The following is a 22,315-nucleotide window of genomic DNA, read 5'->3' as shown; positions in this document are numbered from 1 at the left end:
AAATGCGTATAATACACAAAAAATTGTTATGATACTACAACTCATTTGGTTAGTACTAATGTGGAAATGTGTACATGGAAAAATATATTGCATATGAACAATTGACATAGAAAAAATAATTGTGATAGTACATGACAATCTTCTGAATAATAATACTCAATGTGATATAAATCTCAACATGTGTGAAGCAATGAAAAATTCCAATTGTCTGTCATGTATCTGTACTATTATAATAGGATATATGCAATAATAATATACCTGAAATAAAATGCTCATGATTTAAAAATTAAAATGTCTGATGCATGTCATATGCAAAGATGCTGAAACATAATTAAAAAGTATCTTGAATGAGTGACCTTCCTCAGTGGGTTGCTTGGTGCTAAAATAAATGAAACATCTGATATAGAATACCTGTTGAAAAAAATATGTGGAAGAAAAATATATATACAATTATGTTAAGAATTAAATACATCTGGAAAGTGTGTCAGCGAAGACATTCTCACGTCCAGGAATTGTCTTGACCTCAAATTGGTAGTCTGTAAGTTGTAGACTCCAACGAGTTAAACGACTGTTCGCTAACTTCTTTGAGTTTAGAAATGCTAGTGGTGCATGATCAGTTAGGAGTGTGAAATGGGCACCTAGTAGATATCTGGAGAACTTGGCAATGGCCCATACAATGGCTAGACATTCCCGTTCGATGGTTGAGTATCTGGTTTCAGCTGGTGACAACCTCCTGCTGATGAAAAATACTGGGTGCAAAGTCTCTTGGCATTCCTGTGAAGTGTCTTGGTATTTCTGCATTAGGCATGCACCTATAGCTGAAGATGAAGCATCTGTGGCGAGGTAAAATTGCTTCTCTGGATTCGGAAGTTTGAGAATAGTGTCTCTTGAGAATTCAGCTTTAATGTTCTCGATAGTGGTATGTAGCTTTGTAGACCATGGAATCTTCGTTGGTTGTCCTTTTTTAGTGAGTTCAATCAATGGAGCTATGAGTGCTGTGTAACCTGGTATGAAATGTCTGTAGAAATTACACAGACCCAAAATACTTCTCACTTGCTTTTTACTGGTGGGGACTTTGATGTCTAGTATGCGTTGAATAATGTTCTCTTGTGGTCTCAGCGAATTGTAGCTGACTTTATAACCCAGGAAGGATATTTCTGACATGGCTAGTTCTACCTTACTAGGCTTTATGGTAAAACCATGTTGTTTCAGTATGCTGAAAACTTCTTGTAGCCCTTTGATATGTTCGTTCCATGTCTTATGGAATATGCAAATGTCATCTATATATGACACTGTGTCGGAGCGATTGCCTAGTATGCTGTGAATGGCTCTATTAAAGGTGCTGCTGGCGTTGACTAGACCAAATGGCATGAAGTTGAAATGGAATAGCCCATAAGCTGTGGTGAATGCCGTAAACTGTTTGCATTCTTGTCTGACTGGTATTTGGTAATAACCTCTGGACAGGTCTATTTTGGTGAAGAACTTTGCCTCTGAAAACTTGGTCATAAGATCTTCAGGATTTGGCATAGGATATGAGTCGAGTTGGGTTATTTTGTTCAACTGTCTGAAGTCGACACACATTCTTGGAGTTGTCGTTTGCTTTCGTTTGACAAGAACTATTGGTGCAGCATATGGAGAGTTGGAATGTTCAATGATTCCTTGCTCTAATAGTTGATTAATTTCTTGTTTAAGAAAGTCTCTGTAGTGTACTGGTAATGGATAAGGTCTTGCTTTAGTAGGCTTGGAATCAGTAAGTATTATATTGTGTTCCGCAATTGACGTTTTGCCTGGAACATCTGTGAATATTTCTGAATTTTCTTTGAGAATGGTAGTCAGTTCTTTCTGCTTTTGCGGTGTCATTGAATTGAGTTTGATGTCTTGCCAAAATTCAGTTTGTTTGGTAGTTGTTTGTGGCATATTGATGTCGTCAAATTCAGACGTGTCATTTTCATCTTCTTCTGGTATGACTGCAAGACATGATATGGCTCTTTCATTTTGTTCTGGGCTTGTGGAACCTTCAGTTATTGTGTTATATTTTTGTAACATGTTGACGTGATAGATTTTCTTTTTGTTGTGTATGTCTATCTCATAATCAACATCTGTTATCTTTCTGAGTATGGGGAATGGACCTTGCCATTTGATGAATAGTCTGTTGCTTTTGTCTGGTAGTAACAGACATACTTGATCTCCTGGTTCAAATTGTTTCAGTGTTCTGTTTCCATTGACTCTCATTCTGGTATTGGAGTTTGCTATGGCTGTGGCTTCATTTGCTTTTTCACATGCAGATATGACTATGTTTCTGGTATCTTGCACATGTTGAAACGCTGTCTTGGTTTCTGATGAGATTGAGTTTTGGCGAATAATAGCTTCTTTGAGGATTGCCATTGGTCCTCGTGGGTTGGCGCCATAAACCATCTCGAAAGGTGAGAATCCTGTGGTTTCTTGAGGACTTTCTCTGTATGCAAACAGAGCTGCTGGTAGCAATAAGTCCCAATTCTGCGGATTGTCGTGTGCTATTTTTGAAATGCACCTCTTCAAAGTACCGTTGAATCGTTCGCAAAGCCCGTTGCTTTGGGGATGATAGGGCGTTGTGAACTTCATCTTGATGTGGTACATGTTCATGAAGCCTTTGGTAATGTCAGCTGTGAACTGTGTGCCTCTGTCAGAGAGGATAACTTCTGGGAAACCAATTCTGGAAAATATCTCTGACAAAGCTCTGGTTATGTCAAGTGCTGTAATGTTGACTAGAGGTACTGCTTCTGTCCATCTTGTACATGTGTCAATCAATGTCAGGACATATCGATGGTTTCTTGCTGAAGCTACTGGCATAGGACCAATCAAATCAACTGAGACTTTTTGGAATGGCTTGTCTGTCAATTCCATATCTTGAATTGGTGCCTGTGATTTGTTGTTCTTAGGTCCTTTGACTTGGCAAATATGACATGACTTCACGTATTTCTTGACGTCTTTAATGATACTTGGCCAATAAAATTCTTTGAGGATTCTGGCTTTAGTTTTGACTACACCCATATGGCTGGCGTGTGGAATGTTATGTCCTGTTGCCAGTATTTCTTTCCTGTATTTCTGTGGCACTATTATTTGCTGAATGGTATTGTCTTTATGCATGGCATTCTTCACCAGGAGGCCATCTTGAAAATATGGTTTATTTGGTAGATTCAGCTGTTTGTTTGCTTGAGCCTTCTGATAAAGTATTCGCAATGTTGGATCTCGTTTCTGTTCTTCTTTGAAGTCATCATGTGTGAAATATGACTTGTCTTGATGGACTTCAGTTTGACTAGTTAGAGTTCTTGTATCATTGTTAGAGACTCTGGGCATGTCGTCTTGTTCTTCAAAGTTCAACAATGGACATTCGGGAATTGGAGGTGGACTTATGACCGGTAGGGATGGGCTTGATGTAGCTGGGGGTGTCCATGTTGAGTGTTCTTGATTGTTGCTGGCTACTGGACTAGTAACTGGTTCTGTTGCATTCTGCATATCTTGAGTAATTGAGGTAGCCATGTGATTATTTTGGCTAACTTGTTCAGGTGCCAAATGTTCTTGTTGTCTGGACATGGATCTTGTCATTACTGCTAAACATTTTTGACCTTGCTCTATGGCATTTGTCCATTCAGTAAGTTCTTGAGGAGTGCATTCTTTAACTCCTTCTATGTTTCCAATGATTAGGTCCACTGGTAGATTGGGTGTTACTAATGCTTTTGTTTGACCACTGAAGAATGGTGTGGTAACATAAATGATGGCTTCAGGCAACTTGCTGACAGTTCCGTTGAATGCAGTGGCTTGGACGTGGTTGCCTGTGAAACGGTTTGCGTGTACGAAGCGTTCATGTACTAATGTGGACGTGCTTCCGGTGTCACGAAGAACTTCCACCTTCTTGTCTCCTACAAAGCCTGGATAAAATTTGAGACCATTGGACTTTGCAATGACTGTCATAGTTGAATGCTCATTGTAATAGCTTCTGTTATATGAGCTTCTGTTTGGCATATATTGTGGTCTGGAGTCCTGTGAATGACTTCTGTAGCGAGGTTTGTTGTTATCTGGTTTATTATTTCCAGGTGTTTTGTTGAGATTGTATTGCTCTCTATTGCTGTATCTTTGAGTTGGTGATGTGGGTCTATCAAAATTTTGATTTTTGGAGACTGCCAGTTTTTTCCAACATTCATGAGTTTGGTGACCCTTTTTATGGCAATACGAACATTCTGTGGTTCTGCTGCGGCATTGAGATGTGAAATGCCCTAGTTTATGACATTTGTTGCATTTGACTTTGTCATCTGACTTATATCTTGCATTTTTGTCTTGAGCAAAGCAGACAAAATTTTCTTCAACAGATGGTTTGACTGACTTGTTTGGATAGGCTGCTCTATATTGTCTGATGATCTTGGTTAATGTCTGTATATCAGTAGGATTTCTCTCTATAATGTAGGATTGAATATCTTCTGAGTGAGCATGGGTGATGTTGTCGATAATAATATGTTGACGAAGAGCTTGGTAACTTTCTTCTATTTTGGCCATGGATACCCATCTATCAAACCACATTGACATATTAGCTACAAAAATTTGAGGATCATCATTTTGCTGTGGCCTTTCATGATAGAATTTCTTTCTATAGTTGGCTGAAGTTGCTCCGTATTGGCGCAGTAGAGCTTCCTTGATATCAGAGTAAGTGCTGCGTTCATTTATGGACAGTTGTGAGCAAATGTTGACAGCTTTGCCAGTCAAAAGGGTAAGGAGTGAGCTCGACCAATGTGCTTCAGGTAGACCGGATGTTGTAGCTATTTCTTCAAATCTTATGAGATACGAGTCCATATTGTCAATGTTTTCGTTGAAAGCCGATATTTTGTTCATTAATCTGTATTTGTCAAACATACTTGAGTGACCTAGAATTGGAATGCTTTCTTTATTTTGCCTTTCGAATTCCATTTTTTCTTTTTCATGTTGTCTTTGCTTTTCGGCGTCTTGCAATTTTTTTTCTTCTAATTGCCTGCGTTTTTCAGCGTCTTGCAATTTTTTTTCTTCTAATTGCATGCGTTTTTCAGAATCTTGCCTTTGTTTTTCAGCTTCTTGCCTTTGTTTTTCAGATTCTTGCCTTTGTTTTTCAGCTTCTTGCTCTTGATATTCTTTTTCTTCTTGTTTCTCTGCCCACTGGTCTGGCTTTGAAATTTGCTTTTCTTTGGCAAATTCTATTAATTCGAAGAATCGTTTTGTTCTAGCACTGGAAGCCATATTTAATTTTCTCGTTAGTTTCTTGTATTGGAGCAGAATGTTCGATATCTGGATTTTGGCTTTATCTCAGATATAATAATAATATAGATCTAGTGACAAAGTTCTTGAAGCCTCAATTTGCTAATAAATTCTTGACAGTAAACTTGTAGTTACTGGAGTCGTATGATTGATATATAGAGCTATTGAGCCGATGTACTTTTTTTTTTTTTTTTTTTTTTTTTTTTTTTTTTTTTTTTTTTTTTTTACTGGTTTAACAGTTGGTTAAATCTGGTCTTCTGTTTACTTTGTGCCAGACAAATTATTTACTGGTCTTCTTTGTAATGCCAGTTATTTGCTTTACTGGTCTTCTTTATAATGCCAGTTATTTGCTTTACTGGTCTTTTTTATAATGCCAGTTATTAGCTTTACTGGTCTTTTTTATACTGCCAGTTATTTGCTTTACTGGTCTTTTATATTGCCAGTTATAACGTATATTGGTCTTATTCCTTTTGCCAATTACATATAATAATAGATTTCGTGAGTTAGACGTAACTCTAACGAAAATCTTTATAAAAGAATTATCGATAACCAACTGACCTGTTAAACACAGAAATTCTGTCCTCCGTTAAATAAGAATGAAGTTCCTTTGAAGAGTTTTAGAAATTGGTCCTAGATCTTGAATAAATTTCGTTAAAAGTTGTCCGTGAACTTTTATTTGTCGGAGAGTGCCAATGTCACAACACTTGTGCCAGATGTAACAACATGCACGATGTTACGATGTGTTGTTATGCCGGGGATTTTACTTGAATTCAATAGTTAACAAAAATGACGATCTAGAATCACAATTGACGATTCTTTGATAAAACAAAACTCTGGAACTTTATTAAATACAACGTAAGTACAGTTTATGTACAAATTACAAATCAATGAGCATGAAACATATTACAAAGGCTTTTCCAACAGAGCTCTTAAAAACGTGACTGACTACAAGGACTTAATATTCTCGACTGCCTTTTACTTTCTTACTACCGCCAATTCTCTGGCGCTAACTCTTTTCAAAAATGTCTTTGTTTAATTTCAAATCAACCAATAGATTTCAAACATACTAATTACGTCCCTTGGGTAAATCCTGACTTGAACGTCAAGTGTCTAAATTTGAGGATTAAATCCCGAGACTCATGTCGAGGGCTTATATTACTTTCAAAAGTGAAATGTACAAACAATTCTATAATGTAATCTGTGACAATTTACAATATTTAGATTTTCCGAGATCCGAGATCAATCCATCTGTTGATACGGCTGCCTGGTCGTGTGACGTGTGCTTCGGTCTGTCGTCTCGATAGTCCTGAGTTCGAACTCTGTCCTCCTGCAGGAGGTTTGAACCAGGACGTTTGGTTGCTCGATTCTGAAGGAACATCAAAAACTTGTAAATCTAGTCATAAAATAAATAAATTTTAGAAAATTAAATAAGACAATTAATTCACAGATATGCAGAGAATTTCCAAATGAATATAGTAATATTTAAAATATAATTAAAATTCAAGATGTAATAAGATTTTCAATTTCTTCAAAGGACTCTAAATGGCAATATTGCCTTGCGTTATGTGCTTCGGTCTGGTCGCGATGCTGGTTCCGAGCTAATTTTTTAAAGTTACCATTCCCCGCCGTTCTTCATATGGTTAGGCCTAGCACATAATTATGCTAATTTCTGAAACACAAAAAAATACCTAAAATAAACATTCAGATTGCCACTGAATCTCTGTGTCATCAATCACACATAGCCAATCACGACCTCATCTATACATAACTATTTGATCATGCTCCGAAAAATCTTATTTATGGTTCCTAAGACACTCCATAACAAGTCTGTATGGTTCATAAGACACTCCATAACAAGTCTGTATGGTTCATAAGACACTCCATAACAAGTCTGTATGGTTCATAAGACACTCCATAACAAGTCTGTATGGTTCCTAAGACACTCCAAAAACAAGTCTGTATGGTTCATAAGACACTCCATAACAAGTCTGTATGGTTCCTAAGACACTCCATAACAAGTCTGTACATAATATACAAGAAGAATAAAACCCTGCAACAACCACCATCATTGATGTATAATATATAACATTATTAACAATAGTCCTAGCTTGTTTTTCCGTCCGCTCTAATGGGATTGTATGGAGACCTAACAAATCAAGAATGTCCTGGGCTTCTTTACGTTTAAATCCGGCATTTGCAATGACTAATGCCAAATCTTTGTTATCGGTAGTCTAAAACAGCCAGCTATTGTATGTATGTGTGTATGTGTGTACATCACACGTTGAAGATGTGTGATTTTGTGGGTTACATTGTTACCTGTAATCCTTCACAATTACTGCGCGGTCAGGTGTTTGGATCTACTGTAATATCACATCTGTGTCGCGACACACCGGAGCTAGTGACGTGTACAACTTAGACTGTGTTCAATACGTTGAAAATGTGACACTTGATATCATGCACATCAGATTCAGTGCGTGCTGTTCAATGCGACCAGTGGAGTACATTAAGTCAACGCACGCATCGATCTTGGCCTCATTTTCTTTTCCTTAAGGTAAACAGGAAGAACATCATATTTTACTTTTAGTTTGTAATAGGACGAGGCGTGGTGGCTGAGCGGTAAAGAGTTCGAATCCTAGTGAAGACTTTGTTTTTTTCAAATGCTTGATTTTAGTATTTCCCTTAGACCAACTAACTAATATGGGTACCTAACATTAGTTAGGTCAACTTGGGGAAAATAAAAATGATTGGTCGTTGTGCTGGCCACATGACTTCCTCGTGAACTGTGGGCATTAAAAACACCATCTGCCCCATGGACGCTAAATCTTGAAAGAACTTATTTCTTTGGTAGATCCTAAAAATTCATCAGATTTTATATTTCACTTAAACTATTCCTCCGATGTTCGTGTTTTATTAGTAGTACTCAAGTCTACTAATACATGTATATGTTGTCAGTACTAAAGTCTACTAATACATGTATATGTTGTCAGTACTCAAGTCTACTAATACATGTATATGTTGTCAGTACTCAAGTCTACTAATACATGTATATGTTGTCAGTACTCAAGTCTACTAATACATGTATATGTTGTCAGTACTAAAGTCTACTAATACAATTATATGTTGTCAGTACTAAAGTCTACTAATACAATTATATGTTGTCAGTACTAAAGTCTACTAATACATGTATATGTTGTCAATACTGAAGTCTACTAATACAAGTATTTGTTGTCAATGTTTGAAGTTCGCTATCAAAGTCGTACGAAATGGGACAATCTGGACGAATACCACATACCAATCTGCGCAGTGCGTACACTCGGGTCAGAACACTGTGTACATTGGAGACTTAGGTTTGTTTGATTAAGATAACCTTTAGGGCCTAAACACCCTCTGCACGCGCTTTACAAGTTCATTAGAGGTCAGGGTCACAACCAAGTTCATAGAGGAACCAATGGACATAGAAGGCCTCAACACTGACCTACAATGTCGAAGCCTGTGGACAGGTCTGTACGACGTGGCAACGAACTATTGGTCTCCATTGCCCACATTTTTCTACGTCGCAAGTTAGTGTTGAGGCCTTCTTTGACGAATGGTCTCGGTTCTTGTCACTTCTAGTCTGATCGGTTCTAGTCACTTCTATTCTGATCGGTTCTAGTCACTTCTAGTCTGATCTGTTCTTGTCACTTCTAGTCTGATCTGTTCTTGTCACTTCTAGTCTGATCTGTTCATGTCACTTCTAGTCTTATCGGTTCTTGTCACTTCTAGTCTGATCTGTTCTTGTCACTTCTAGTCTGATCGGTTCTAGTCACTTCTAGTCTGATCGGTTCTAGTCACTTCTAGTCTTATCGGTTCTTGTCACTTCTAGTCTGATCTGTTCTTGTCACTTCTAGTCTGATCGGTTCTAGTCACTTCTAGTCTGATCGGTTCTAGTCACTTCTAGTCTGATCTGTTCTTGTCACTTCTAGTCTGATCTGTTCTTGTCACTTCTAGTCTGATCTGTTCTTGTCACTTCTAGTCTAATCTGTTCTTGTCACTTCTAGTCTGATCTGTTCTTGTCACTTCTAGTCTGATTGGTCTCTAGTCGCTTCATTTGTTCACTAGGAGATCAATCTCCCGTCTAATGAATGGGTTCTGTAACAGAATAATGGGATCTTGCACTCTGTGTATTGTTGACACACTATTTGACAAATACGAGAAAGCGGAAAAAAAATTGGCTAGATCTAGAAAGAATATTTTAAGTATCGTAACAAGCATTAAAAAGCGACTTTTTGACAGGCTGATACCCACGAGATGTGAAAGGCAGATGTCCTGGTTCTAGAAAAAGTTTTACCAACCATTGTTTACTTGTCCTTGAAGTGTGACGAGCTGGTCGAGAATGAGAATTGCCGTAAAGGACTTAACTAAAAAAAAAATCTGACGCCCACTAACATATAGTGGAGAGGGTCACAAATCAAATTCGGCATCAGAAATACGGATAAAGAAATGAAGAAAGTAAAAAAAACGGGAATTCACAAAAACTAAATAAAGCATCATAGAACATGCCTTTTGTTATCTCTGAGCTTTCGGAAGCATTTGCTTCAGAAATTGAATTGTGAGTCTTTCGATAACTACACTTTTAGTACACTGAATCTTGGTACTTAAAGAAACTTTGATATTGTGGTGTATTATATAGAATATACATTGTGTTGATAAAATTTAAACCTCGAGTTATCTTTGACATCCGGTGACATCCGCCTTGCGTTCAAGCAGGACATCCAATTGATTAGACGAAGTGCACACTGTGTGATTTCCGTACGGTGACAAAGTAACCTTGTATCCTGGACAAGATTCTGCTTGACAGTCTCCAGTCAAAACCTGCTTTCACGTCTTGTATAACATGCTTCTCAGTCTTTACCTAACGTAGCTAGGTTATCATAACCTGCCCCATTTACCTGAGGCCTTTTCAATCATTGCATTTCCCCTCCCTACATTTCACCTTCAGTGAATACTTTTTTTTTCTGTTACTGGATTGAGTCATACAATACAATTTTTAGTTTCGCTTGGTTTGGAGAGGTAGTGAGTGAGGTGGTCGAGGACAACAATAGCGGGACTATTGCTTTCTAAGATTGATGCGAGACGAACACGTGATTTACTGTGTGCCATGTATGTCCCAAGCATCGGAGTGTAGGTGTACGTCGGTGTTTCCCAAACTGCGCTCCGCGGAACCCTAGTGTTCCACGAAGCCTAAATTGGTGATCCGCGAACTACTGGAAGAATTAACTAGTAGGCCACGGCGTGAAGTAATCTAAAAAAAAACAAAATATGTTCCGCTAAATACTCAGACTGTGTGAAGTGTTCCGTTAAGGAAAAAGTTTGGGAAACATTGGTGTACATTATAGCATACATCCTATTCCATTTAGTTAAACTACGGTTAATCGGACCAGCCGTTATTTGAACCAAAATCTTAAGTTCTTAAACATTCTTGTAGCTGTAGCCGAGTCCAGTCGTTATAAAAGGCTTGAACACAAACCTGCAACGTCACAATCTGTGGGCAGTTTTTTACCAATAGTTCGTTGCCTTTCACAGGTCTGTACGTCACGGCAACAATCTATTGGTCTCCATTGCCCACAGGTTGTGATGTTGCAGGCCAGAGTTCAAGCCTTATAGAACAAATGGTCTCGCTGTCACCCATGATATGTTGTTTGAATTGAACCAGCCGGTTATTAAGACTAAACAATAAGATGTAACGTAATGCCATGAACCGGAATGCATGTCTATTAATACAAATGAAAGGGGTGGTAGCAGATGGAAAGGGAGGGAACTGGACTGTCGTCTGCCGACGTAAAGAAATAACAAAATGGAGGTTTAGTACTCGACGAAATTCGACAAAAGTAAAAAAGAATTTTAAAAATACATTCCATATGTTGAGTGTTAGCTGTTTGCATTAGAACAATGTCAGCCTTATTATCTTAGACTAAACTTATAACGAGAGAGAATTAAACATTGGCATGATGTTGTTATGGTGGCATTATAGTTTGGATTAAATTACAAGAGGCGGCCTTTGGAGAGAGTAAACGGGAATCCATGGCCCCAGCGCATAAGGGAACTTCGAGTGAGGAAAATAATTTAGTCACCATTGGCCCAGAATTTGAATATAGGGGTCAGGGTCTTTGCGACCCATTCTTGTGACTATTATTACAGACTGAGTGGTAAATTGAGTCGAAATCAGTGCATCTGAACAGAGACTTGTTTCTCAATATTTGATGACGTCATTTCTGGCACACAAACCAAAATAGTATGGAAGCTCTTAGCAAGTTATTGCAGTGTTAGGCCCTGCATACCACACTGGGGCCCTGCATACCACACTCGGGCCCTGCGTACCACACTCGGGCCCTGCGTACCACACTCGGGCCCTGCGTACCGCTAATGTATCGTCTGGATTTTAAATCCCATATAGGTTTAGTTTCCTATGGGCAATTTTATGTACTATTCTCTCATTACCATAGGCTTATAAATCAAGTTCAAGGTTTATTGGTCGATAAAAGAATCACCTGAACTGCTGATCGATACAACGAATCACAATGCATGTGACGTTCATTAATGATGATGATGAGGTGCGTGCTATTTATAGTTTCAAGATACGACTGAAGCTTTTCCATTGGAGGATTCACGTTCTAACGTTTAGAGGCGGACACGTGACGTCATTGGATTCGCAGACTCCATGCTGCTCAAATTGAAGTTTAAAGTTTAAACCAAAATTAACTTGACGTTTGAAACAAGTAATATTTGAAAAGTATTCTAGAGAACGAGAATACAAACATATCTTGAACGGACTGAACGTCTTCGGGTATTTCCGCGTGAATGCATTATTCATTCAAGAGTCTAATAAATTAATGTCCAAGAATTAGAACAGCGCATTATCTGATACAGAAGATGTAAAGGTCTTTGGTTGGAATGTTTTAAAAGCTAGTAGATCTACTTTAAGAAATGGGGGGGGGGGAAGTGGAGCAGGGTTAAAGTGTCAACTGACTCTGTCACTGTCACTGTCTGATACAAAAATGTGTACACGTTATTTCTCCGAGACCCAATCTCGGATCAAGCTGAAATTTGGCACAATTATGTTCAGTTAATATACAACACATATGTTAAGTAATAATTAGTTTGCAGAAATTATAAACCATAATTGAAACTATTAAAGCGTATTTATTATTATTATAGCGTCACACTTTTTTTTAATAACGTGGAGCCACCAATATTATAATGTGTCGCTGAGTACTTGGGTACATTAATCTACTCTCCAAGCAGAGTTAGAGTGCTTTTATATATTTATAGTTCATATTATGTTAGAAAACTGCATATCTATGTTCTGACAAGCGCCGATACTACATCTTATATTGTATTTGTATACTTCCATCACTCTATTTATTCATCCATCACACGAGACTGCAACGAGTCTGACCTGGTAATTGTTTGCATTTAGCTTCATTCGTTTTCATGAGTCTTCCTTTGTCTCTATGTCTCTTATTACTCTTATCTTGTACTCACCTAGTGTCTCCATCTCTCTTATCTTGTACTCACCTAGTGTCTCCATCTCTCTTATCTTGTACTCACCGAGTCTCCACACACTCTTTTTCCTTTCGTTTCACTGTATTCAGGAAATTATTTGCGGTTTGATCCTTGATGGATGAGGGACAGGAAGATAAATAGACCTGGTCTAAATTAATGGCTCAGTCGGTGGACAGGGTCCAACCCAATAGCGTCCAGTTTGTGTGTGTGTGTGTCCACGTGGCGGATTGTCTTTTAACAGGATATTGATTAGACGCTGTTATAAAGTTGACCATCAAAGGACCTGGTGTCCTATAAAGAGATGAGATCTGGTTTCTCTTAGTTATCTGTCGTCTGTTAGGGTGATGTTTGAGTAGAAGTCCGACTATGATGACGTGGCAGTTAAGATACCTTTCTGACTGCTAGCATCCTGGCTTATGTGTAATGTTTATTATAATGTTATATGATATAATAGTATAATATTATTATAGTATAAAAGAAATGCATTACTTCCTCTGAGAAATGTTCAGGCGATGTGTCAGGTCTGCAGCAATACTGCCCTGCCTTCCGCTTGGGAGGTTTGGACTCAGATGTCATGCTTTTCAATTCTAATGGAACATCCGAATCATAGAAAACAGAAACTTTTTTTTTTCTGACTTTTTACCAAGTTTTTACTTTGTGGGGCAAAGGAAACGTTTTCCTGTTTCACTGCAGCTGAGGGTTACAAAAACAACAAAACTTGTTTACCAATTGCCTTTTGTTAGCGTTGCCTGAGGTCAACATCCTAGTCACGCGACTGGTCAACAGTTGGCTCAAGAGACCAAAGTTTGGCCAGCGCTGGGCAAAGTGGAAGTCATATCTGTCAATGCCACCCACCAGAACAAGAGACGGGGATTTGTGTGGTGGGGAAGAAATTGATATTTAACAGAAATCCACATTTAATGCCTAGGTTACCGTAAAAGTCCGCAAGTTCCCGTAAAAGTCGGCAATTTCCCGTAAAAGTCTGCTATCTTAACGTGACAACCTGTCAGTGATTAGCCATGTTTGTTAGAGCCAGGTGTTTGGAAAGTGAGATGAATGCCAAAATAAATAGAACGAATGGAAACAGTACTAAGATAAAATGTTTTTTTCGTAACAACGGACGTCTGACTAGAAACTATTATTTAGCGGTCAAAGTTTAAACGTCATTGTTATAAGTCACTTAGCTTATAAGCAAAGAGATTTTCCTCGTTTTTTTTTCTGCAGCTTATTCAGATTTAGAGTAAATTATAGCGCCTATCAGTAGAGTGTTGTTTTTTTAATCACTTTACAAGATTAAGAGGCGACGCCTCTAAGAACGATGTGTGATATTATGTGTGGTCAAATGGTGGAAATGCATGTGGCGTGGTAGGTGTGTGAGTGTGTGGTTGTTTGGTGTGGTGTGGGGTTGTGTGGCATGTATTGGGTTGTGGTATATTTGTTGGAATGTGTGTGGTGTTTAGTATTTGTAGAAGTGTGTCTGTCTGTCTGTCTTTCCTTTCTGTAATACAAAATTCTAAACAAAAACTATAAAAAAACACAAAAGCATATGTAAGAGAAATATGCCATATATATCAATACTGCAAGATTTATCTCCCATTTTCTATTTAAAACAAAATTAATTAATTGCCACTAATTAATCAACTCATTTGTTTTTTTTTTTATTGATTCATCTGTTGTCATCGTCAATCAATAATTGTGCAAAGTTTAAACTTGATCCGAGAATAGGAAGTGTACAGGATTTGTGACAGACAGACAGACAGAGGTTTTATCAACTTTAACACAAAAAAAAGTGTTGGACTTGTTTCAGAGTTAAAAGCTTCCTGTTGCATGTACATTCTATCAAAGCTTAGATCTAGTTTAGAAAGAAACGATAGAGACCATTTAATAACATCGATCTGTCAGCAGACATGTATCAGAGACAATATTGGAGAACTAAGCCCTGCCTGGATTACAGAAGCAGCCTTCAACACATTGGTCTGGTAAAGATTCTAGAGTGGCGGCTTACTAGAAAATGCGTGATTCCATTATGAACAGCTCAATTATAGCTATGATGTTGTGGAGTAAAGCATTGTTCTCTTACTGATTGTTTTGGGGTTCAAGTCCTGATAGGATCGACTTTAATCATTAATCTTACATTAATCCAACGATATAATTTTGATTATAAATCACAGAATCGAACAATTAAGACAGTCCTTTAAAACTGGATAGACACTACCATTTCTTTTGGTGGTCTCCGTAAATCTTCACAACAATAGCTTCTCTGTTAGTGTCACTTGACTTATAAAACGTGTCAATGCAAGATCATTTGTTAGGAGGCCTCAACACTGATCTGCGATGTCACAATCTGTGGGATAGTTGCCACGTCACAGACTATTTACGATGTGGCAACGAGCTTATGGTTTCCACAGGTTGCGACGTCGCTGGTCAGTGACCAGGTCTGCCAAAACGATTGGTCTCGGTCAAAGTCGACAAAAGAAAAGTTTGTGTAACTAATTTTCCAGTGCATACAGAAAGCTAGTGGCTAGTGGAAGAGTTAATTATAGCTCATCCTAGCCTAAGGGAGATAACAATAACAGCTCTAACTATAGTGTACATATAATCAAGAAATGTCTAGAAATATTCTTGGGTCAAAGATTATTTTAAATAAAAGGGTGGAAAAAAATGTGAATTGGGGTCTTTCAGTTAGTGTCATTTATCTCACCACAATCTCTTTGGATTTTTTTATATTTAATATATAGATATGTATGTGTGTGTGTGTGTGTGTGTGTGTGTTCATGACTGAAGTATTTTGTGTGTTTTCTTTATTACAAAATTGAAGTTTAGATATTAAAATGCATACATTACTTTTCCAGATTGTAATCAATTCATTGCTAATTCACAAACGGCTACTTTCTGTTACCACGTCGCTAGATCAGAGTTCCAAATTACGAGATTTGATTAGCCAAGCAATACCAGCGTCACTTGAAGCAATAATACCATGAAATAAAATTATTTTCAGCCTTAGATTGATGTCTAAAATAGTTCTTCGTTTGAAATCGTCAGAATTATTAAGAAGGTCACTATTGATTGTGTTAACCAAAAAACCCAGGCTTTAAGTTAAATACCAATATGAAGCAAACATTATTAGTGTAGAGCCAGGGACCAATTGTCGTGTTACCGCCTTGAGTCTTAGAGTCAGCCACTTCTAACTACTTCCTGTTTACATCTGAAAGCTTTATGAGGAATGCGGTGCGCGCGCGCGTGTGTGTGAGTGGAGCTGACACCTCATTGTACCTGTGATGTGAGGTAGACGCTGTGAGGCTAGAGATCAGGGGTGGGTGGAAACTTTTTAAAAAATAACTAAATAACCCAGGTCGAGGACTAGATGTGCGTGCGCGTGGTGTGTAAGCTTCAGACGACCTTGCGGACGTGTAATAATGAGGTAACAGCATACAACTGAGAGTCACTGGTTTTGAGATGGAACACCTGTTCTTGACAAGGGTCTCAATTTCTTCAATGTACTTATCAAAAGAGAAGTTTGTTTCTTTATACCCTATGCTGCGTACACCATTAAATATTGAAGATGTGTCATGTACAAATACATTCATAAACTCTATGAAAGTTCTCTATCAGGCATTGTGATCTATAGGGCAGATGATGTTAAGGTCATCTGTTTCTATAAAAGTAAAGTTCCCCTATCAGACATTGTGATCTACAGGGCAGATGATGTTAAGGTCATCTGTTTCTATAAAAGTAAAGTTCCCCTATCAGACATTGTGGTCTACAGGGCAGATGATGTTAAGGTCATCTGTTTCTATAAAAGTAAAGTTCCCTTATCAGACATTGTGATCTACAGGGCGGATGATGTTAAGGTCATCTGTTTCTATAAAAGTAATATTCCCCTATCAGACATTCTGGTCTACAGGGCAGATGATTTTAAGGTTATCAATGTCTTTGGCCAACGGTTAACGAGCAGGGTGTCATGGGGCCAGCACAACGATCAACCCCCTTACTTCCCCCAACTAAAGTCAGGCACCCATTAGAGTTCGATGGACTCAGGGGCGCCCTAAAAATCACGAAATTCCTAACCCTGTGTTCAAATATATATATATATTGTGTGCAGAACTTTATGTCTAGCCCTTTGTAATGCCAGTTCATTTCGAGAGTTATAAGCTTTGAAACCATATTGTCCAAGTTTAAGCCTATGGTGAATGTCTTTTAGAAGTTCAAATTAGTCATAGAAAGTCTGGATACTATTTGAAGTCTGAACCTGTCTGTCTTTTTCTTTTACAAATACTATTTCTTTCGCGTTGATATATTCTCTCCTTGATTTCTCTTTTACTTATACTCTTTCTCTCTCTCTCTCTCTCTCTCTCTCTCTCTCTCTTTCTCTGTCTCTCTGGTACTTTCACACTATTAGCCTCTATATTTCTAGTGCGGTGTAATCCTGACGTACTTACCTCGGTATTTCTACCCTCCTACTTTAACTAGCTAATATCCCAGTCAATATGCCGTTCCATTATCCCGCAGCGTCCTGTCTGTTTGAATGAACGAGTCCTGTCTAAACAGAGACTCAAGACCACAAGAGTTTCAGCGCTTTTTTATTTTTATTTTTCAGAGCTGAGCTTGGCACACGGAAATGTTTCACATAATTAAACTCACTTGACGCTGAGCTGCAGAGGCGTAAACTTGTTATAGGGAAATGGGATGGGGGGAAGGGGGAGGCACTCGGAATTATTAGAAGTTTGTTGTTTTTTTAAATTTAAACAGTGGTAAAAATTAGTTTAAAACATAATCAAGTTTTATAAAGTTATCACTGAAAGAATTTTATGATACAGTAACACCGCTGACCTCTTTTTTTTTCGCATTTCCTGTTAGTTCATAACACATTCTTTTACTTCTCTTCTTCCTTGTCTTCTGTCTGTCTGTCTGTCTCTCTTTCTCTTTCTTTCTCTCTTTCTCTTTCTCTCTCTCTCTCTCTCTCTCTCTTAGCTAATCTTATTCATACATGTTTGCTCTTAAAGCGTGCGCTAAATTAAATGTCTAACATAAGTGACATACCCACTACAGTTTCAACATTTACAAAACTAAGTACAAATTAAAGTCATGTTCACATTTTGAAACCTATGAGTCCAGACTAGATCTATGATGTTTAGTATTTCTTAGTTATTTATTAAAAAGCTTGCTTTTTATTTTCACACATAATGGGGTATAAGTTGTCCCTGTAACATTGCCAGCAATACATTCTTTTTTTTTTTTCAATGGATGGTTTTCTTTCTCTCTGCGTGTGATACAGGCACTTCCTTCTTTCGAAATGCTGCTGGACAGTGGGACATTTTAAGCTCATTTAAGAACTATGAAACATGTCTTAGTAGCTCGTACATTTCTTTTCTTTTCGAGATTCCTGCCTATCACTTAAGTAGAGAATGTGAATCTAGGACTAGAACTGAAGTGAGATGTCTACACTCGGAACGACTTTCTTGTAAACTTTGCTAAAGCCAGTATTTCAGTAATAAGTGCATTAGAGTGATTTGTCGTTCTTCTAGTTTGTTTGTTTTTTCGTCCTACCAATTGGAAAGTGATTCTTACTAAGACATGGCTGCCCAAGTGATGTCTATCGGCAGTGGGGGAAGTTTCTTGGATTCTCCAGGATTTAACCACAAAAGAACCAAAATTCCTCCCAGCGGATTTAACAGACGGGAAATAGGTCCTCCCATTCGTTTCGACGGTGGAGATTTCGGAGAGGACCTCGCTACCCCGTCATACTCTTCGACTTCACAGGTGAACACCCCTGATTCCGGATTTTCCGGAACAGCCTCCTGTTCGCTGCTGAAGACTCCTGAATCGGATATCTGTTCTAGTGCGGCGGCGACTCCATCTTCGTCCGGCAGCGCCGCCACTCACAGGAAGCGGAAGACAGTTAATTTTGACGAATCTCAAACGTGTGTGGTAGTGATCTCCCCGGATGACCTATTTAACACGTACTCTAAGAACCAAAGCGAAAGGTGAGAAAGTTTTTTTTTTTGTTTTTTTCTTTGCAATTCTTTTTTATTCTACTCATTAAAATCAAAACACTTTATAAATATTATGGTCATAAAAGTACTTTCTTTTTTTTTTACTAGGCTTTCAAATACATTTATAGCACATAATTTTTAACCTTTACAAAACTAAACCTATAGTGAGATGATATGTTTGTACTTAACTTCCACACCTACCTATCAATGCAATACATCTTCTAACTTATATTATCTCTAATTAAAGTGACGACTTTGTCATGTTCTGCTTCCATTACAAACCAGGTGATGAGCTAAGGGTTTGTGGGTAACATTTTAGATCTATGTATTATCTACACCTGTTAAGAGTTGATGTTTTTCTCCTTGTTGACTATAATGAATTGCCAAAAAAAAATATGACATCTGTCGCCATGACAAATTTACAGAGTACATGGTTATGCAAAAGCAGCAGTATATTCACTGGAACGTTTTGGTTAAGCTTTTAGTTGTTAACTCCACAGACCTTTCAAAAATGTGTATGTGGTAGTATAATTCACCATTGAATCCGGATATAACATATAGACAATTATATATATATCAGGTTGTTGTTATGTATCTCATTTAAAAGAAATATAAAGTTGTGCCTGGGTATTTTAAATTTGTATAAAAAGAATGAAAATGACGCCAGGATGAAAGTGAGCCTTTCCTGGGTGACAGACATTTATCTTTGGAATAGTCCTTTGATATGTGAGTGAGCACGGTATAGGGGCTATATTCATACATACAATGCAGGTATAGAATAACCTTCTATCACATTCTTGTGATGATGTAATGAAAGTGATGTCCATTTCACTTCCAATACTTTCTATTGTTTTGTTTTTGAAGGAAATTCTCGCTTGGTTTTAGCCAGAAGCTCAACCTACGATACAATCGATTCATTCCGAGGTCTATTTGACGTGCTTCGAATTCTTTCTTTCTTTCAAGGAAACAAAACCCATGAGGTAATATTTGGAATGGTCTCCCTTACATCCTAATCCTCTGCGCTAAGCTCTATATGGGGGTCTAGCAGACGAGCTTTATACAATTTTGCTAAATTCTAATAATAGTGATTTATAATTAAGTCAACGAATTGTGTTTATTTATTTTTATTTGTTTGAATGTTTGTTTTAGATTTTTTTTTTAAATAATAATAATAATTTAAAAACTAGTCGAACCATTGTTCTGTCATCAATACAATACTCACGAATTGTACACAAACCACACTCACTGGAGTTTGTAAAATTACAAAAGGACTTAGAACGGGATTTAAGTACAGACTCCTCTGAAAGTAGGGTGCCTTCCAAAAACTATACGAATTTAAAAGATAAAAGGCAAAACGAATTTACTTTACCCAACCAATGTCAGGTACTTATTACTGTAGAGTGGACTCAGGGGCGTCCTAGGTATCCGGAATTCAAAAACCCAGTCTTCACCGAGATTCGAACCAGAGAACTTCTCGGGACGGACGCTAGGCACTTTACCGCTGTCACAATTAGGCAAAATCTGCCATGGGGTTTCTACTTGGTTCTGTCCGGCACTGAGACCGCCATAACATTTCATTGTAAATTTCAATTTGTCATGAGGCCTAACATCGTAACTTTTTAATTAGGTTGCCATGTCATTTAATTGGAGTCGTCCATCATAGAACAATCTAACGTATCCAATATGTTTTGTGGTAGTAACAAATAACAACACAGCTCTGTAGTGTGACTAAATTCAGCACGTTACACACCTTTTTTAAAATATTGATTGCAGCATAGAAGTGCAGTTGTAATCAAAATCTTTATTTTATCGATGTCGAAGCTGATTAGGTATTAATAATATTTTTGCTATCCAATATTTTTGAGGGGAATTAAGAACTAAAGAAAGGCCCTGCCATTCTAATGTTTATAAACTACAAACAATTTATTTTGTTCATGGGGAAAGAAAGCTGAGGTGTTCGTGATAAAAGTAAAAGCTGATCTCGATCTGTCCACTTGCATGTGCTCCTATGTTAGCAATGATAAGAGGCCAGGATGGCTGCCTAGTCTTGTGATATGTTCTCTGGACTGTCGTTCAGTGGTCTTGAAGATCTCGGGTTCAAACCCTTTCCGCTGGCATCCCCCGTCGTCCCCCGGGAGGTTTGGGCTAGGATGTAATAATCTTCAGAATCTGATGGAACATGTGAAACAATTTACAAAACATTTTACTAAACATTCTATAAAATAGTTTATACAACATTTTTACAAACATTTTATGATTCATAAATTATTTCATGAAATAGTTTCATAAATTGCGGCCTTCATAATTAAAGGACCAGTCTAAATGACCTTGGAGGACTACATACAAAATCTCGATATTTTGTTTACCTCTTGACCTTGTTGTGTAGTCTGGATCCATTCACATGTGTAGTCTTGTGGGATATAAAGCTGAATTAAAATAGTGTCTGTAAAAGGTCGCGGCGAACTTCCAATGCCCAATGCAGTGGTGCCCAAACGTATTAGACCTGGGAGGGGGCAATGAAATTACCAACTCATATTTCACGGGCCACATCACCACCAAAGATGGCTGAGTTCAATGGTGCCGTTATGTTTCGTAGCAAGTTCCCTATTTCTTCTCTTTATGGTCTCTCATTTTCCATGTCTTGACACGCACTATACTGTCGTGAAACTAGTTTTTTACTCTGTGAGGAGATCGTTTGACCCCTGACCCGTAAAGCACGCTCATTCATTTGATCTATTTATATCTAACATTGCAACTAAATGTGGGAGGGGGCGGTTGCCAAATGCTTGGCTTCCGAACCTGGATTCGATCTCGGTGAAGACTGGTATTTTGAATTAGGGCGCCCCCTCTAATGGGTACCTGACTTTTGTTGAGGAAAGTGAAGGCTGTTAGCCAAAAGAAACGTATTGGCCCTAACAGGGGAACTTGAATATTGCAACCACGTGTGTTTGTTAAACGGAATGGAATTGGTTTCTTACTGAAGTTTATAGATGACTCAATGCCTTTCAATATATATATATTTAAGTCTATATGTGTGTGTATGTGAGTATGTGGGTGTGTATGTGTGTTGTTGTTGTTTTGCCTACTTTAGCTCATTATGATGATATATTTAGATATTATTTATCTCTCTAGGTCAAGGAGTGGTCTAACACCCTTGTTCATTTCATGTATTGATAATTTGCAAGTCACCCATTCTTTGATCTGATAATGTTGTGACCTGGTTTAACACTGGTGTGTTGTTGTTGTTGTTGTTGTTTTTGTCTTTTTTTTTTACCTAGTAATATTTGAGCTCGTGGGACATCTGTACCTAATGCGACTAATCAGGCACGCATGCTGCGGATGTGCCGAAATTAGATCCCCGCTTAGGTTTAAACTTAATCGGATCGTAAGTTCTGCGGTTAAATCATAGCTAAGTTTAAACCCAGACATTAAATGTAATGTTGAATCCGATAGATTTAATCCTAGCTTAAGTTTTAACTCGTCGAATGAATCACTCACCGACATTTTTAATCAAAGCTTCA

General features: G+C 37.9%; 1 protein-coding gene across 14 annotated transcripts in view; it reads left to right on the top strand.

Annotated features, from left to right (window-relative positions):
* The window catches only part of LOC106060855 (ras-interacting protein RIP3-like), a 215,055-nt gene that overhangs the window by 122,718 nt on the left and 70,022 nt on the right, over positions 1-22,315 (top strand). For 7 of the 14 annotated variants that reach the window (XM_056029792.1, XM_056029789.1, XM_056029785.1 and 4 more), the window contains exon 2: positions 18,077-18,785. The exons of 6 other annotated variants lie outside the window; for them this stretch is intronic. In XM_056029792.1, the coding sequence (XP_055885767.1) occupies positions 18,376-18,785 (410 nt within the window). In that variant the 5' untranslated portion in view covers positions 18,077-18,375. Of the gene's footprint in view, positions 1-7,670; positions 7,811-18,076; positions 18,786-22,315 lie in introns of those variants that run through there. One more of the 14 variants, XM_056029786.1, reaches the window with a different exon arrangement.

This window comes from Biomphalaria glabrata, chromosome 5 (assembly GCF_947242115.1).
Source record: "Biomphalaria glabrata chromosome 5, xgBioGlab47.1, whole genome shotgun sequence".
Lineage (NCBI taxonomy): Eukaryota > Metazoa > Mollusca > Gastropoda > Planorbidae > Biomphalaria > Biomphalaria glabrata.
This window is presented reverse-complemented; position numbering and strand designations above follow the sequence as displayed.